The sequence below is a fragment of the Falco peregrinus genome, chromosome 1, assembly GCF_023634155.1.
Source record: "Falco peregrinus isolate bFalPer1 chromosome 1, bFalPer1.pri, whole genome shotgun sequence".
NCBI classification, from domain to species: domain Eukaryota; kingdom Metazoa; phylum Chordata; class Aves; order Falconiformes; family Falconidae; genus Falco; species Falco peregrinus.
The window spans coordinates 104538514-104558159 of NC_073721.1; the positions used below are offsets into that span (position 1 = coordinate 104538514).

A 19646-nucleotide genomic window follows, 5' to 3' on the forward strand; every position below is an offset into this window, starting at 1 on the left:
GGAGCCCTTTTGTCTCCACACTGCAGGTAGTAGTGGTTGGCACACAAGACAGCTCATTGTCCTTTCCACAAGTATTGCAAGAAATACATATTTGTTGAATTTGTGCACATTTTATGAATCATGTGTAACTGCTTTATATCATGCAGTACCACAAAGCAGTCCTTTATTAAAAAAAGCCAAACAAAACAAACAACAAAAAACCAAAAAGCAAACAAACAAAAAAACCCAAACCTGCGTAATTAATGATAGCTTGTGCCAGGTCAAGGAGGCTATAGTAAGGAAAATAGCATGAAAAACATTGTACGTTTATATTTAAGAACAACTTACGAGTTAGGCAGGCTAAATATATGCGTCATTGCTGTCTCCTTTCTGGGTGTCTTGATGAAGCACTTTCAATCAGTTTACCAGATGCGTGTTTTGTTATTATCCTGACTTCCAAGCATCGCTTGCTTTGAACATCTGAAGACAAAGGCAGCTAATTAACAAATGAAATCAGCAAGCTGTGTAGTCCCAGCAGCTGAAAAAAGATTTTATAGCAAATATAGTCTGTGATCCTGCTCTTCTGTTTGTCTGTGTGAAAGTCTCCCGGAGCCCAGGTGAGGGTTGCAGGAGATGGCCCGTGTTTCCTGCTCTCAGTGTGATGCCTCCAGTGCTTTGCGATTCAGCATCGCAAGGATATTAACAGCATCTGCTACACTTCTGTGCACCTTCCACACCAACATCCCTGACCCTCGTGGTGCAATTCATGGGGCATTGAGATTAGACCCATTTTGAACATCTTATGTTCAAAAACAGGGTTTTCTGTTTGTTTCAGAGCTTAGGGATGTGTGAAGGGAATTCTTCCAATACAGTGTTTAGCATGCCTGTGCCATCTGGGTTTTGGAAACTGTTTGGTTCAATTCAAAGATTAAAGACTGAAAAATTGAACCTAATGGTGGCATAAACCTCTCTGGAAAACATACTTCTGTAATTATTTTCATTTTGATTAATAGACTAACTATATAGCAATACCCATGATTTCAGTTTAATTTAAAGAATGATTAGTCAGTTAACTCTTCATAATTTGATCAACCCAAAATATAAAAAATTAGGGTTTTTTTTTATTTAGCTCTTGTAAAGCACTTCAGAAATTCATCTTGATGAGCTTCCTAATGCTAAATCTTTCTCCACTACAGTAAGGTCTCCCTGTCTCTTCAGTGATTTCCTCTCTTTCCTCATCCCAGGTTAATTTCTGTGCAGTATCTGAAGTCCAGGGCTTCCCTCCCAGACGGCTGAGTCTCCAACTATTCCAGTGCTGCTAGGGAAGAGCAAACACCCACAGATACTTACATGTATGCATAGAGCTTTAAGGAGTTTTTTTAAAGTCTATTTGGAAATTTGAATATTGATTAGTAACAATTCAATTAGACATTGAAACCGGACTTCTGGAGAGCTTTCATGAGTGGTCATGAATGCCATGGAGATCAGGTGTCTTTAAAACAGTTTTCCTAAGGGCAATGCATTTGGCAGTTGCATGCCTCCATTGTAATAACTCTGCAGAAGACCTCGGCAGTATTCTAAAAAGACGCATACTTGTATTATGTTTGCAGCTCTTGTGCTGCCTGGGCAAAATGCAGCCTTACATAACAATCCAGTAAAATATTTCTCTGACCCTGCCCAGTAGCGGGGCAGGCAGTTGAGCCTTCAGTGAAGTCTCACAATTGCAAGCATTATTTTGTCTCCTATTAGCGCTGCTTCTTTTGCTTTGATGCAGCTGTCGAGATCTTTCCAGCACTGCCGATGGAAACATCAGTCAAGTTCTGCAGCGCAAGTTTTCTACTATTTGACCATTATGAAATGCTTTGGCAGAGGGCTTGCTGCATTTGCATTCCCGACTTAAATTTCTTTGAGGTTTCCTTATATTCTTAGCAAAATCCACCCTGGGTCATAGTTCAGCGCCGTGCAGAAAGAGAGTCCCTGGTTCTACCTGTTGTAGAGGAGCACCGGTGTCAGAGGGGTGCTGCATGGGCCTGCTGCAAGGTGGCAGAGAGCACAAACGAGTGACGGCGTCACAGCACGTGGTATCATGGAATAATTTAGGTCAGAAAGGACCTCTTGTCCAGCCCCCTGCTCAAACTGGGGCCAGCTTCACCAAAAAGGTCAGATTGCTCACGGCTGTGTCCAGTCAGGCTTTGAATGTCTCCGAGGGTGACAGCCCGCGGCCTCTCTCAGCACTTGTCCCATTGCACGGGGACATTTGTTTTCACTTGTAATGAGGAGGAATTTCTCTTGGTGCAAGTTATACCTGTCGGCTCTTGGTCTTTTCCTGTGCACTTTGAAGAGTTTGCCTTCATCTTCTCTGTAACTTCCTGGTAGTCGGTTGAAGGTAGAGATTAGGTCTTCCTTTCATCTTACCTTCTCCAGGCTAGCCAAACACAGCTTGCCCAGCCTCTGCCTGTACGGCACCTGCTCCATCCCTCCAGTCATCTCGGTGGCCTCCTCTGCACTTGCTCCAGTATGTCCGTGGCTTGACCTGACAGATTGCTCAGGATGCTGTCTTACAGATATGGGGCAGAGGAGAAGGACCGTTTCCCTGGACCTGCTGGCCATACTCTTGCTGTTGCAGCCTGAGATGTGTTGGCCACCTCCTTTTCAGCTTCATCACCAGGACCTCCAAGGCTTCTTCTGCAAAGCTGTTTTCTGGCCAGTCAGCCTCAGCCTACCTCATGTCAGGGTGTTAATTGCCACTGTACCCTGGCAGCAGGCCTCACAGTCGCCTTAACTGCTGGTTTTAGGCTTTAAATGTTTTATTGTGTCTAGTTTTGAGTAAATTCAAAGCATCAAAATGAAGCTAAGTCAAAACTTGGACTTACTGCGTATTTCACCTGAGAGGATACAAGAGGATGCACCTTCATCTAAGGGTGGGAGATTTGGTGAGTGGTCCCCGGCTCAGTGTTGGAGGCTCTTGGCTGCCAGTCATCCTTGTTTGTGGTCTGGGGATGTGCTTTAATAAGCAGACCCTGGAAAGCATTCATGTCTGAAATGTTCCGTTTTTCATCAAAATACAGAGAACAGGTGTTTTGCCCTAGAAATTGAAGCAAGCTAATTTCCTCCTTTTTATTTTCTAGTGCATGAGTAGAAGATGTAACGTTTTGGCAATCTCATCCCTTTTCAAATGCTACTGCGATTTAAAATAACCTTTGAAACAAAAATGAAACCTCATTAGAAAATGCCATCCTAATTTGGAGCAACAGTTTCATAATTTGTTTCTGTGATATTAAATTAAATGTTTTGTAGAGTAGAACGAAGGTAACATTTACGTTAAATCCATGCACCATTACAAGGTATTATTGCTTGCATTATTCCAAATTTTAGAACATGTTTTGTTTCTAATTAATCCAGAGACTCTCAGACTTTACCCTTGTTATACAAATCAAAACGTAAGCATCTACAGAATATTTTTTTAAGTGCAAACTGCTTTTCAATGTGGATGTTTCTATTCAGTTTGTTAATGAGGGGCTTGCTTCAATAATCGCACATGCCTCTGCCTCACCTTCATTTTTTAAACACTGTCAAACCCCTGGATTGTTCAAGAACTGCTGCGCTGATGGTCCCTTTCACACATTATGCTGTGGTGGTTGCAGTGGTGTTCGAGTGGTACTTGGGGAAGGGACATAGCAGTAAAATGCAGGGGATGCTTTCCCCAAACCAGCTGTCCTTGTCTCCAACACCTTTGAAAAGGGACTAAAGCGTGTGGGCGCCTTGGAGTGTGACGGCGTTCCCTTTGACACCAGTAGGCATGCTAAGATTTGAGCACCTCATTTTGCATTTCTCTGAATCATGGCTCAAATACATCTGATCGATTGCCACTTGGGTAGTTACTTACACAAGGCTTTGCAAAAATAGGGTTAAATTTGTGGATGAGCAGTTAATTAAGCACTACTTATCTATATTTTGTTTTTAAGGAAGAAGCACTGCTGATAAGGTTCTGAAATTATTTCAGTCGAGGCTGAGTTGCGCGTGGGAATGTGGTGTTGCTGGGTGCTTGCAGATCAGATCGGTACATGTTTAATTAGGCAAATTGTTCCTGCTCTCTGTGGGTAACTTTTGGAGCCAAACCTGGACGTACCTTTGAAATGTAGGGGCTGGATTTAAAGAAGCAAACTCCCCTTGGCTGCCAGCCCTCCAGGCAGCGCAACTTCTCCCTGAAGTTCACCAGCAAATTCCTTACCAGTCATTTGGAAGCTGAGTGTCTTACTAAGTGTACTTACTAAGCACATACTTGTACTTAGTAAACATAGCCATTGTTTTTCTTGTTTTGTTTCTTCCCCCCCCCCCCCCCCCCGCCCTTTCTTTGATGTACTTGTTCCTTCAGAGAAAGCTCATAATAAACAATAGTAACAGCCTGCAAACAGGAATCTACTTGTTCCTGATGGAATAAAGCCCAAATAAATTAGTTAGGTGTACTTATATTCCAAAGGCTATCATTATTTCTTCCTTATGTAAGATGAGTGAATTCTGTTGTGGGGGTCTATTTTTCTTTGAGCTGATGCACTGGGAGTAATTATACGATATCTGTATTTTAATCAAGAGAAGTGTGTTCTAAAGCCTGTGATAAATTTACCTGCCTGAAGTTAAATGCATGTAACTAAAATAAGGGAATATGCATTAAGTTACTGTATTAAATTGCTGCTTTAAAGGAAAACAGCTACATGCACGTGATCTGTGTTCTAGTGGATCCTACCATTAGAATGCAAATTAGTCGGTCTATTTATTTCCAAAGCTTTATAAACTATTTTGTCTAAAAGACATTTAAATTAAAATCACAGATAAGAAGCAAGCAGTAAAGATGAAAACGAAATGAAACCTAAGTATTAGTTGAAACGTAACAGAAATGTGATTGGCATGATCATACATGACAACATATGTATTGATTGTTACATCCAGAAGCCTGAGTTGTAAATGAAGAGCCAGTTTTGGTAGGTGCTGTGCAAATGAAAACAAACTCTAAAACTGATTTTTGCTTCAAAAGACATAAAATGCACGTTTGTGGTTTTTAAAGCTGTATTGCCTGTATTTTGCTGTTGACTTGTGTGCAGGGCAATGCTTGTGCTTCCCAGTGCAGAACTGCCATAGAGTCGGCTGAAGCCTGACTTTATCTCAGTTGTTCTTTCTGTTTTTCCAGATCTGGATGATCCAATAGTAACAGTCCACCAGAGCATCGGGGAAGCAAAAGAGCAGTTTTACTATGAGAGAACGGTGTTTCTCAGGTGCGTCGCCAACTCCAACCCGCCTGTTCGGTACAGCTGGCGGCGCGGCCAAGAGGTGCTGCTGCAAGGGTCTGATAAAGGAGTGGAGATCTATGAGCCCTTCTTTACCCAGGTAGGAATGAAAGAACAGTATTTTGGTCCTTCCTTAGGCCACTTGCACCAGATTGTTTGTAACTGGATCTGCCTGCATTTATCCCCGCTGAGTTTGTGGTGTGGGTGAGTGGGCATGCCCTCCAGATAACGACACCCTGCCACAAATGCCCCTGTGTGTTATTATGAAACTTTCTAATATAAAATAATGTCTTTTTTTTTTTGTTTTGTTTTTTTTTGTAAAGTTATGAAATAGGAAATTATGGGAAGATGCACAGTGAGTGCTATCTATCTGCAGGATCCCGTCTGAAGTCCTTTTGCTTGGGCACTGCAAGCCCATACCTCTGATTTGACTGCTATTTCCTAATCTTCGCCAATACAATACAAAGTGATTCTGCACAGGAGTTACAGCCTAAAAAGCTTTTCAAGAAGGCTAAACTCTATGGCAACTCCGTGTGTTGTGGTTTTTTATGTGATTTTTTTTTTTTTTGTTATTATTCTGCCTTTCATTTCTTTGAATATAAGTTTTTGTTACAGAATTACACACTTAAAAGATGAGGGTGGCAAAAATGGAAAGGAATGCTTTTTTAAGTCTTCTGACTCTTGCTCACAGCCATGAAGGCAGACTGGGCCATCAAAAGAGTCTGTCAGATTAGATTAGATTAATTTATTGTTGGGACATTTTACAGTCTCAGAGTAAAAAAGTTGACATATCCTATTGTCTATGAACAAAAATGTGTGATGGTGTCTGCCAAAAAAAAAAAAAAAAAAAAGAAAGGAAAAAGGAGAAAAAATTGGTTTGGCAAATCTCAAGCAATAATGAGTAAAGACAGAAGTGCAAACTGCCTGGTAATTTGGTCTTCATAGCAGAAAGCAACCTGCAACTTTCATAAATAATTTTCAGCTAATGGTTTGAGAGCACCTTCAATTTTTCTTTTTATTGTACTTGACAGCTTTATATTGCTACCATGGCTTGGTATTTTACTGAGAAACATGTAGCCCGGAACCTTGCAGAGATGAGAATTAGATTACATAGTCAAGTCATTGGTCTTCTAAATGTGATGAGATTATTTTTAATTTAACATGTACGGACACAGTTTAGCAAATCTGTGGCTTGTTTCCTTGGACTCAAGTGTGTAAACTGAATTTTTTAGATTTTTTAATTAAAAAGTGAGAGACTTTCTTGATGTGGGACTTTTTGATTTATATTTCTATATGGAAATGTGGATGATTACCTTCCCTATCATCTAATAAGAATATATCTAACAAAATGTGTCACATGAAAGTAGATTCAATATTTATATATATATATATATATAAAAAATTTTTTTTCTAGGTTACTAGGAGCATTCTTCCTAGAATGTCAGTCTGGGCTGAGTTAATGAATAAATCAGGTTGTTATGTTGATAGTTGAAAGCTTATCCATAACCTTTTTACATTTATTGGAGGTCAACTTGAATTAGTGTATCTTGTCTGTGTGCCTACAAGATCTGATATGTGTTTATAAGAGAAGATACAATTGAAGGTTCAAAAGTCATAAACACCTACTGCAGATCTCTGAATAATTGGTTCAGTTCATGATAAGATAACAAACAGTAGGAGCTGATGTGAAGAGGGATAGAGGGGATTTGATTTCAGAGCATCAAGAGATACAAATTTAAGGTGGCATTTTTTTGTTCAGTGCTTCGAAGGCAGGTTATCAATCTGAAAATGACATGAAATCTAAATGAAAACAAGTCGTAACACAATTAAATTTTGTCACGTGTTTTACCCCCCAAAAAGTTTTTCTTACCAGTGTTTTTCTTGTTTTATTAAATCATAAAGGCACCTGGGAAACTGGGCATATCCAGCTAAATTCTTGAACTTTGAACAGGTTTTTCAATGAATACGGTAAAGTCAGTTACTTATTTTAGGTGCCTTGGGGAAAGAAATTTAACAAGCGTACACATTCTCATCTGTTGGGAGTGTTTGAAATACTAAACTTTTCAAAACAAAAATCTTGATGCAGAATTTTTTTCCTAAGAGTTGCATCATCCTCATTGCACATTGTAATTGCACAGCCTGAGTACAAGATTAAATATACTGTATTTACAATAATTACACAATTAGGCACAATTAGACTAATTATCCAAACCAATGAAGAAAATATATCAATTTTTACAAATCTTTGCATTCTGGGGGCATGATCCAGAATTCCCATTGTGAGTTTAACTTGGAGTCCAGCGCTGACGATTGAATTCATAGGATGTAGCTGCTCTGTGTTCCCAGAACTCAGTGACTTTGGTCGCTGTGTTCTTGCTAACTTGGATCGGGCATTTCTGTAGCCCAGATAAACCTCTTCTGAAAGGAGGGTGTTTAGCTTTGGGAGCAGCCTTTCAAAGGCTTGGTCTTGCAAACACTAAATCAGCATGTGCTTCATTTTAATCACATCGTTTCTGTGGGACTGATTACACATACAAAGCACTTCAGTTCCAATACTCCAAACATCTACCAAGCTTGATTTCAACGACTATTTCTTTTCTTGTCTGGCGAGCCATTATCTTTTTTTTTTTTTTTTTTGCTAGTTCTGTACATGCATTTTCACCGAGTACCATGTTTTTGCTTATATCAGCCTGGGCAGTTGGTGCACATGATATTGTTAAAAAAAAGAACAAAAAAGAAGATACGTTGCTCAAGCTGTGGTAATGTTAAAAGTCGTTCAACTTTAACTGGACACTGATAATGGATGTTTTCCAAAGTTTGCTCTTGTGATGCTTTGTGCGCCTGTTCAGAGTGCCTGCCTCCCTGGGCTGGGCTTCTGCCTTAGCCTTGTCTAAGCATAATGCATTTTTAGCTTATCACCGTCAACACAGGCAAAGACTTAAAAGCAAGCAGCTGGAGGAGGAGATTGAAAGCCCGAGGAAGTTTGTTATTTTAATGCCAGAACGAATAATGTGCAGGCTTTAGTACATATAGATTTATTTGATGTTTTTGCAGCCCTCCACGCTGTTGCGTCCTCCTGCCTGACACCCCGCTGTGTTTTGCTGTGCTCCCCATGCTTTCTTCCTCCCTGCACTGCCCCATGACATCTCTGCGTGCTCAGGATTTTGCGTTTAACTCGCCTTTCGGCTTTTTGTTACTTTTGTTCCTAGCAAGGCTGTAAGGTTTTACATTCATATTTCAGCAACTTACTTTTTCTCCTGAGCTTCTGGTTCTGCGGTGCCCATTTCACATAGTACTGCCGCAGAAATCTCACATTTGTGAGTTTTCTTTTGATTGTGTTTGAAGAAACTCCTTCATTTCATACCCTGTTCAGGTCCCTGCTCCATCATTTACACTGCTGGCTAAAAATAAAATCCATCAGCAGCTCATTTTCAAAGGAAAACAGCAGGATTTCTGTACCTTGTGATTTTTTTCATCATGTAGATTGTACCTTAAGATATATTATCCTGAATAATGCTGTGGCTTGCAAGACTCTGTTAAACCAATTTCTCCCTTACTGCTCTTTTCTTTTACCTTTAATATATAAGTGTGGCTATGGTTTTAGGTTGTGCCAGCTGCCTTTCTTTCAGGTAATTAAGTAAAAGATGTTTTCTGGACAGCTTCAACATCTGCTTCTAATGAGCCACCTCTGCGTCTTGCCTTTGCCTCTTGAAAGCCAGTCTCAGTGTTTCCTGCATCCCTGCTTGTTCCTCTGCCTCGGTCCCTTCCTAACACTCTCTCTTGCACGCGCAGGGAGAAACAAAGATCCTGAAGCTGAAGAACCTCCGACCTCAGGACTACGCGAATTACAGCTGCATCGCCTCGGTGAGGAATGTCTGCAGCATCCCTGACAAGATGGTGTCCTTCCGACTCTCTAATAAAACAGGTGGGCTTCCAGCAGCGACCCTCCACAGCCGTTGGATGTCCCCACGGTCATTCATGTTTCGGTGGTTTCTCTTGCTTGAAGCGTTTGCATACAGCAGTAAGAGCTGTTCAGGAGCCAGTCGGAGAAGACATTTTCAGGTGCTTTCTTTTTTCTCACCAAAGTTAGGATTTGAAGAGTTGTGATTTGTTGCTCTCAATTTATCGCTCTCTAGGGTTTGTATCAAGTTTCACATTTCCCCCCAGTGTCAGGGAGGTTCATTGTTACGGGTAAACTTCAGAGAAGATACTGCAGTGAGGTAAGAGGAAGGGGCACATCAGTCAAGGCTGGGCATAAAGTAAAACCAAATACTCAAATACATCAATTACATCTCTCAAGGCTTTGTTGAAAGCTAATTATTTTTGGGCAACATCATATTTTAGGAAAAAAACCCAACCTTTTCATATTCTTATATTGATTTCAATGATTGATTGTATATGATTGATTTCATGTATTCTTACATTGATTTAAACATCATTTCTTACATTGATTTATACAAAAATGTTTTCTTTCAGATTTAATTGGTTCAAATGAAAATATTCAAGCAGCTGTGTTGAATGCTTTGCAGGAGGATAACGAGCCATTTAGCCATAGTCTCTGACCAACCTGTCTCCACGTTATGGCATTTTCTGTGCATTTGCTCTTCTGGTTGGATTTGCCCCTGACCAAGCTAACAGTCAGTTGTATATCTCCCTCTCTTTGTGGCTGTATCACTGCTCTTTATTTTGAGAGCCTCTTGCCAGTGGTTGATCACAAGAAGTGGAATTGGGAGTGCTGGTTTCCAGGAGGATGGAAATTACAGATTTAAATTCTCCTAAAGGCTCTGTGTCCAGGATGTGCAGAGGAGGTGTCTGAAACGGTTTATAAACCTGATGCCAAAGAGTAAAGTTCTCAGCTTAGATTTCTAAATAATTAGAAATTTCAGAGAAGTGTTTTCTGGAGAGCAGTTCTGCAACAAATTTTGTAACAATTGAAGACTTCAGGTTAGATTACATTGGGTTATGCCTTAATAGCACATGCCTCAGGGCACTGAAAGCAGATTGCAAGTGAACAAAACAGTTGAGTCATTAATGTGCTGAGGTTGGCTAAAATGAACTATGAATTGTATTTGCACTTGCACATTTCACGCTATTTCTGTCCACACAGCTTTATTCCAAGGAGTTGCCTTCAGCTTTTTCTGAATTTCTGATTTGACAGCAGGGACTTAAGAACTGTGGTGTGTACCATTACTGTACACAACCAACTGCAAAGGAAATTCAGACCTCAGGTTTAAAGCTGCCACTGGCAGTAGAAGAATTACAGTCAGTTCCGAAAGTTATCTGGCAAAATTATTTGGAAGCCCTTAATTTACTCCCTCATTAATTTTGGCAGGAAAAGAAATATCATAATGTCAAGTTTGTCCCTCATTAGTTGCTCTGATTTCATACAAAAGCCTGTCGCCCACGGAGGGATGTAGCTGATAGTTGGGAGCATCTTTCCTCTCAGCACCGGTAATAACTCATCCACCTTTGTCCATGAGAGCGGAGTATGAGAGTTGTTACTGCCCCCATTTGTCAGCGTGATCGTTCTGCTGTGGGAGCCAGGACGGTCTCTGTTCATGTGGGACCTCGTCTGCAACAGAACTTTATTTGCATTACAGTAACGGGGGAACATCTAATGGCATAAATATTCTGAACTGAGGACAGGTGATCGTGATCTAATTTTGCAAAAAGAACAAATTATTCCCACCTTATGAATGTCATCTTTATTTTGGGAGAAGGGTGTCTTGCTACATAAGGAGGAATTGCTCTTCTGGAGTAATTTCCAAAGTAAAGAAGCCTGAAGAATTGCAGGGATTGACACTGTCTCATGAAGAGCTGGTTGTGACCATCATCAAGGGCAAGATTAGATGATTAAATATGTAATTACTGCAGCCATTCATTACAGACAATGACTGATGTGTTGGTGACTCTGAGGCAGAAGTTTTCTCATTTGCTGTCATATCATCTGATAAAGAAGCTCTTCTGTGGGACTTCAGCTGGTGTAACTTCATAGAAGTTGTACAAATTGTAAATCCAGAATAATCCAGCATAAATCCCAAGTAATGAAAATCAGAGCCTGAACTTGATACTCCGTTTCAGTATAGAGCACTCCTAGCCTGTCCACCTATTTTTAATTTAAAGCTGGAGACATATACTGAAGATACCTACCTAATGGAAATAAAGGGGAGACAAACAGAAGTGTCTGTAAGGTGACAAACATGCACGATATTTACTGTAATTAGTGTGGCTACAACTGAGTTTAAATTCAGCTGTAGATTGTGTGATCATAATGAAAAATTGCTTGCAGCTTGGCTATTCTGCATTTACCAGGTCTGTTAAGCATAACTGGTGTGAGAAGTTTTTGCTGAACTTGACTGTCACTGGTGAGAGCTGACCAAGGAGAATAGCTGAGGCTTTCAGCAGCTGTGGGTTTCCATCTCGTTCCAGCAGCGGTTTGGCTGCCTGGGTTCAGGCTTTTCTTGCAGGATACAGGGACCGTTGCATGATTTGTCAGGCTGCCTTTGATTGATTGACTTGTGGGCAAAGTCAGGAAGGTTTTTGACTGCTGTGGATGTGCACTCCAGCTTGGGTTGCTCAGGGACATCAGCTGTCCCAGCAGCCAGACGGGGTTTGTGAGGGTTTGCGGACCATCTGCGTGGGGGGGCTTGCCATTCACCTTGGTTGATGGACACGGTGCGTGCACGGCGGCTGGGAAGCTGCTGTGCTGCAGGGAGCACCTTGGCTCCCTGCTGGCCCTGATTGATCGCCACCGCACACTGATGCGCAGCAGGACTGTGCATGCTGTAACGAGCATTTGTCACATGTAAGGAGCATTGGCAGATTGTGCTCGAGGAACTGTGCTCAGCAGATGTGGAAAAAAACCCCAATGTCACTATTCCTGTATGCCTGGAAATCCCTCCTGCTCTGACTGTATCTTGCTACCATCCAGGGCCACCGAGGTTCTCACGTATGATAGTCAAGTCACCCGTTGAACGTCTGCTTGACGATCTTCCAATATTGTTAGAGGGTACTGCGACAGAGGTGCGTGAACGCTCGTTTTTGACTATTTCTCCCAAGCACTCTCAAATCTCCCTGCCTTCCCTCACCGAGTGCTATAGGTGGCTTGGGCACGAATGTAGACGCTTGTTCCAAGGAGAGCATTGCAGGTCCAGGTGCTCTGCTGCTGCTGTTCGTGCCATGGAGTCTTTCATACATCTTTATTCCTTGGTACACACCTGGGTTGAGAGGCTAATTTGAGGAACACCAGGTGTGTCTTCGGATGAGTCGTTCAGGTTTCTGTTCAGTGCTGCCTGCCAGCTTGTCCCTGTGACCTTTTTGTTTTCTGTGCTCACTCTGTCTTGCTGATTATTTGGCTGTGTGTCGTGGCATCGCCAAAGTAACGGTCCATTGCAGTGATAGAACCAATCCAAAGGCGTGCTTCTCCTTGAATAATTAGAGGTGATTAAGCTGATGCCATCAGATGAACATGTATTCATCAGTATACTTTGGGCATGGTGCAGGTTTGAAGTGTTACACATAGGTGTAATTAGGAATGCTCACACCCCCTTCATTCAACAGCAGTGCATAAATTACATCTATTCTGCGTGGGTCTGAAGTTTGGACACACCGTGGTCTATCTGTAGGTACTGCGGGAGTCAGAGTGCTTTGGCATCGTTTTTCAGACACACGGATTTCTTTGTTCCAGTGCAGACTAATTTAAAATACAAAAACCAGAGTGGATTTTGTAATGAGAGAAACTGAGAGCATCTCAGAAGCACGTGACTGTGCATATGCTGAAGCCCAAGATGACAATTAGCAGTAATATTGTACAGCAGCAGGTAGAGGCACTTGTTGAGCACAGACCCACTTTGTTTCTAAAGACAGCTATTACTCTGCAAATTTATTATCTAAATAGATGATAAGTTTGAAGGGAAGCAGAAACACTGTGAAGTGATTCACCTGCTGGCAGATTTCTAGTGAGTGGCAGGAGCAGAAATAGAAGTCAAGATGTGAGGAAGAACAGCGACTAATTTTGCAACTCTAATTTGTTTTTAGTAGACCGAGTCCCCTTAAAATCAGCACATAGATGTTAATTTGGGTAAGTTGATGAAAGCAGGAGTTGTAAAACTGAATGCAGCTGCTTTGCAACAAAATCAAGGGGTTATTTTGACAAAGGGGAGGAATCCTGACAACTTTTTCAGTGTGTGTGCTTGAATCCATGCTGTTGGAAGAGGAGCAGCTGTGAGGATGGGTGTCACACTGAGTCGTGACCTCCGTACTTTCTGTCTGCACTGCCCACTTTTGTTGTCTCACTGTGTCCGTGCTGTACTCAAGAAGAAATCAGACTGATCTGATTCTGGCTCCTACTCTACCCGTTGGGCTTTTCTTGGGGTTGCTACTGTCCTCTTTCTTCCCCAAGGCCTCGGAGAGATCGTGCATGGCACTTACACGTGTCTGTTCCCCGTTGATGTTTTTCACCCTCTTAGAGCTCTTAGTGTATTTATATTCCTGAAATCAGTGAAATTTTTCCTCCAATCCTCACAGTTCAGAACTGCAAGAAGCACAGAAGACAGCTGGTAGCAAAGGCAGCTGCTGGGTTGGGGGAGCACAGTGGTACAGGTTGTGTCTTCTCATGGGCATAGCTCCCCGACAACTTTCTCATCTGTTTCCACTTACAAGTGTTTTGGAATCACCACCTTGATTCCTCTATTATACCTTCTCATCCTTTTGCCTTGTCTTTAGTAAGACCTTTGATATGACCTCCTATAATTTCCTTATAGCCAAACTTGTGAGATGCTAATGATTAGTGGGAAATCGACTGGACCTTTGGGCTTGAAGGGTGGCGTGATGGAGAACCGGTGGTCACTTGCTCATGTCATCCACTGGGGATCAAAACCAGGAACAATACTGTACAATGTCATTATTAACACCAAAACCATGGAACCCAGTGCACTTTTGGCGAGTTCCTAGATACCAGACTGGGAGCAGTGGTCAATACAGGGGTCTTGACAGGCTGGAGAGAAGGGCAGACAGGAGTGTTGTGAAATTAGCTGAGGGAAGTGCCATGTTCTGCCCCTGTGGAGAAGCAACCACCCAATGTACCAGTGCATGTTGGGGACAACTGGCTAGAAAGCAGCTTTGCAGAAAGGGAGCTGGGTTGCCCTGAAGACAAGCTGAAGATGACCCAGCAATGTGCCCATGCCAAAAAGGCCAACAGCAAGCAGGGCTGTACTGGCAGGACTGCAGCCAGCAGGTGCAGGGCAGTGATCTGTCTCCTCTCTTCAGTGCTTGTGAGACTGCACTGGACTGCACTGTCCAGTTTGGGACTCCCTAGTGCAAGAAAGACATGGATGGACCAGAGCAAGACCAGTGGAGGCCACAAAGATGATCTGGAGCTAGAGCAAGTGACGTGTGGGAGGAGGCTGAAGGAGCTGGGTTTGCTCACCTTGGGGGCGATGCTCAAACTTTGACTGGATGAAGCCTGAGCAATCTGATCTAATCAGCATTGCTTCAAGCAGGGCTCTGACCAAAGGCCTTCAGAGATCCCTGCCGATGGAGATCATTCTACAGCTCTGTGATTCATTAGAAGGCAAAACACTGGTGTGGAAGTGGTTGTTTGAATTCAGTAACGTCTTCTCTCCCCAGCATGTCATTGTCTATGTAAGAGCTGATGAAAGCCCTGAAGACCTATCGCCCTTGCCTTGGCCTGGACCTTACGTTGGTCAGGAGATGCTTCTTTTTGAAGATGCTTAGCAGGAACAAGCGCAGTCTCCTTTAGAAATACAGTGGTTATGGTATTTCAAGCATAATTCTGCTCTGTGTCAAACATTAATTGTTGACAGATGATATCAAAATCTGTCACCAGTTTGCATGTGACTCACCATTTAACCTTTAGAGCTGGGAACGGTAACTTTAGATACAACTAACTCTGAATCGCACATCTGAGTGCCCAGATCTAATAATAACAACATGAATGGATCCTTTTAAGTTTGTTGTTTCAAAGCATCAGAGAAAAGGCATTATATTTACCCGTAAAGCCACTGAAATTCTGGGCTTCCTATAATATTTCTTCTAGTATAATTGAGTAAAAGCAAATAAAACTTTTATCTTGATCTACAGAGCATTTTTAATGGCACAGATTAATCTGAAAATGTATATTAGCAGCCAGTTCAGACTGCTTAGTGTGGGTGATTATTAATATGTAATATTGAGGATGGGTTTTGGCAGCTTCCAACACAGAAATAATCCACAACAGTAACTTCTACCAAGAAAGATGAGTATTTCAATACGTGACTTTTCAGCTGCATGACATAGTTCATTCAGATCACAGCTGAAGCTGGCATTCTGTCTGGGGCATGTGGTGGGAAACAAATTGAAAGAGGCTTAATTCACTTTTAATCCCTCCATTATGCATTAGTCTGTCACGATAAACTTGCTTTGTTTCCCTTCATTTAGACAATACAGTGTTAATAGAATTATCTCATTTCGAAAAAAAATATTTCTCTTAGCATCCCCTGGCATTCTCAGAGGGTGCGACAGCAAGATGTGATCCTGCATTAAAGAGGCTTGAAATCCTCTTACAAGAAATACAGGCAGCTGTATACTCAGAGCTGAGTACTGAAGGTAGATGGTTTTAATGCTATAGCATAAGGCAATATTAGAAAATAAAGCTAGGAAGGACCCCAGGAGGTTGTCTACCCCATTCTGCATGGCAGACTGCACTAGATCTAAACCTTGTCCCACCAATGTCCCTTTAACCTGGCTGCCATCAGCAGAGGTGCCCCATGGTTGGCAGGCAGTCTGGCCCATCGCTCTGGTCCTGTCCACCACGGCATGAAGAAATTATCCTCTTCCCCTTTGTGGCAACATTTTCTGTATTTGTGGATGGTTACCTTGTCCCATCTCTTCTGCTGGATGACTTGCCTAGCTCCTTAATTTTTGCCTGTGAGTCATACCATCTCCACCTCAGCTGTTCCTGTTGACCTCCTCTGTCCACCTTCTCGGTGAGGTTCAGTGCTTCAGGGCATGTCGAGTACTCCACAGCACCCGACCTCATAACCACGGGGTTCAATGCAGGGCTTGTTCCATACGTTTCCCAACTAAGTTCTTGTTTATGCATCACTGTATGATAACTCCCTTTTACCCAGCAGATACTGCTAATGTTGGCTTTGTGTCCAGATTGCCATCCACCATCCCTGAGGGTCCTTTCTGCACAGCTCCTCGTTAGCCAGTCATTCCTAATCCACTAATGGTGTGGGCGATTGTTGCTGTTGCAAGACAGGATTTGCCTCACCTAACTAGCGGTCTGAAAGCTTAGGTGTCTGTAGTACACCGCTTGTTCAGGGAGCATTGCACTCGGTGGAGAGAGGGAGAGAGATGGCTCTGAAGAGAAATTAATCCCGTCTATTTTTGGAGAGCAGGAATTGTGCTTTAGGGGTGCTTATATCTCATTGAGATACATGACCTCGGATTGCATGCCTGACTTTCGGGTGGTTGAAATTAGCTGAGATGTTTTTAAACCTACATGTACAACCGTGCATCTAAACATAGTGATGAAGGGGACAGTTCCATGATTGGGTTAAGCTGATTTAACACTGCTCTGCTGCTAAAGGGAGGATCCTGCTTTCCCTTCATACCCTCTTGATAAAATGTCCACAGAATGAATAGTTCATACAGTGTGGGAGCTGTGAGCTATTGTAGTCATCTCCAGAGCGTAACCACCGAGGAAGTGCTCTGAATAGCAAACGTATCCGCCTCCCTTCCTCCCTGTTGGAGCTATCAATGCCACATCTGTGCGTGAACGGCAACACGAGCAAAGTGCGAGTCATCAAAGTGCTGCTGCTGCTGGATGAAAAGCAGCCAGGCAAATCGGGAATAAAGAGATGAGTCATCAAAGCTGCATCCCCATTGGTTAAAAAAAAGAGGATTTCAGAAAAAGTTGGAGGAAGAAGAATAAAAAAAAAAAGGCTGTTGAGAATGGAGAGAGAGCACCGGGAGTGAGCTAAGGGTACCTGGGCTGGTGCTCCAAGCCAGCTCGTTCACGTATACGTGAACATATAAAGACCGAGTCCAGGTGAAAATGGAACTTGTTAAATACAATCTTATACTTTGCTTTATTTCTTTCCTCTAACTCCCCTCTCTGCTTCCCCTGCAGCCTCATAATTGTCCAGTTTTGATTGTATGCCCAGACAAAATGTTCCTGCACATTACTCAACTTTTAAGCCTCTCTATTTTGGTGGCAGGCTCAGGGGAAACTGGAAAATATGAGGATTTTTTAATCTCTGACCAGGTAGCATAATCAGAATGAGCAGTTCCTGCTGCTACATGGGGGACACCCCCCCCCCAGTCTGAGGTTACAGCACTAATGGGTGGCTCTGGCAATGGTGGAGGGCAGCTGCCCTGGGTGGGGGGAGCCACCCCTTTGTGTTAGAACAGGTCTGGGTGCTTTTGCAAAGGTGAGAATTCACCCTGTGTGTCAGCATAAAGCTGAGCATATATTACTTCAGAAATGCCATGTATGAAGTCAAAAAGGGACACGTGCTTGAAAGAATGGGGATTTGAGAACTTTGCTTTTTCCTGTGCCCCTGGAAGCACTGGAATTTTAAAGACGATGAAAATTATATGGGAAAAAGAATACATTAAAAATTATTAAAAAAATGGTTAAGCTATATGGCAAACTTATCTGGTTTCTGTATGTAAACACAACATTTTTTAGAACTGGAAGTCATTACAGCTGGAGTATTTTGGTGCTCTTCTCCACATGGATTGCATGTGGCACCTGAACAAGACACCACTGAAGTTAAGAGCTCCACGTGACCCGTCACTGCTTGACAGTGACTTTACAAAGACATGTTTTTACAGTGATTTTACAATGATTGAGCACTGGCAAAGGCTGTCCAGAGAGGTGGAGTCTCCATCCTCAGAGACAGTCAAAAAACATCTGGACACAGCCCTGGGCAACGTGCAGTAGGGGACCCTGCTTGAGCAGCTGGTTGGACAGATGCCCTCTGGAAGTGCCTTCAACCTCAACCATCCTGCGATTCTGTGATGAATTCTGCTCCTAAGCCTGCAAAGAGCTCATGTTTAACTGTCTCTGCATAATTTTTCTCCCTTGGCTTTTTTGCCAACTCATTGCCAAGACAAAAAGTGAACTGCCCTGGGAAGCATTGCCCCTTTCCAGCAGAGTCCGCAGCTAAGTTTGCATGTCCTGAGAGAACAGATGAACTGCTGGCACATGTAGGTGCATGGTTTGCTTGATAATTTGGCCCACCTGATTTTTTTATCCTGACTGGTTCAGTATGTGCTGGCATTTCTGCCTAGAAGAGTTTCTTTTGTCAGATCAACAAGTAGGACTGTCAGATAACAGTCAGAAGATTAAGCTTTCTCAGTAGCAGCAGGGGGGGTAAAGCAGAGAGGATGGGTGTATAAAAATAATTTCCATTGGTATATTCAGTTTTGGGGGTTTTTTTTTGGTGCGCTTTTTTGTTGTTGTGGGTTTTGGGTTTGGAGGCTTTTTTTGGGGGTGGTGGGTGGTGGTGGTGGTGGTTTGGTTTTTTTAAGGACTATTGATGAAAAGAAAGGATCAACCATATTGCAGCATGCTGTGGCTGTGTGATCAATTTTTTATTTTTAACCTCTAATTCAAAATCTGGACCTCAGCTGGGAATTATAATCTATTCTTTCTTGAACTTTACTGAGTAAATAAGTACAGAAGTGATACTTCCAGCCTAGCAGGGACCTCAAATGTTCTCTGGTTTTGCTCTGACTTGAAAGGGACTATTCATAATGTGTATAGCTTGGAGTACATGCATTGTATTCCTGCAAGAAATCACGGTTGTAAATGAAACAGATGCATACACACAGCGAGACGTATATATGAAAGTATAATTCAATTATGTTCTGTCACTTCAGTTCTGCATATAAAATAATTCACAAAACAGGAGGAAATAATGTCCTTTCATTTTTATTCATCATAGATGAGTGAGTTGTCAAGGACATGACTTTCTGCCTCTACTTTGATATTGCTATTAAAGTATTAGTTTTCTTTTGCATTTCCAGTAATCCCTAAAGCCAATTGTGACATGTTCTCAATACCATATACCCAGTCTAAATACATATATTTGTCTCACTGTAATTATAACACACGTTGGCATCAGATTTTTTCTGTATGCTACAGCAATGACAGATACCTTTTTCCTTCCACAACGGTATCTGTCTCAAATACGCATCCCAGGCAGCAGTACAGACTCTGCTCCTTTCAACTTCAGTGAACATCTGTATCGGATCATTGATTAGAAGATGTTTCCAGCCTCCCTGCCAATGATGCTGTGGCACCTCTGTTTCATCTAGAAGCATTTTATTGTGGAGCCGGGTTGTTATGTCGAAGGTGCTTGGTGAAGTGGC

General features: G+C 42.3%; 1 protein-coding gene across 1 annotated transcript in view; it reads left to right on the forward strand.

Annotated features, from left to right (window-relative positions):
* MDGA2 (MAM domain containing glycosylphosphatidylinositol anchor 2) overlaps positions 1 to 19646 on the forward strand; it is a gene marked incomplete at its 5' end in the record, with an annotated part of 252942 nt that overhangs the window by 60833 nt on the left and 172463 nt on the right. The window contains 2 exons of the mRNA XM_027795564.2: positions 5165 to 5361; positions 9054 to 9186. Coding sequence (XP_027651365.2) covers positions 5165 to 5361; positions 9054 to 9186 — 330 coding nt within the window. The remainder of the gene's footprint in view (positions 1 to 5164; positions 5362 to 9053; positions 9187 to 19646) is intronic.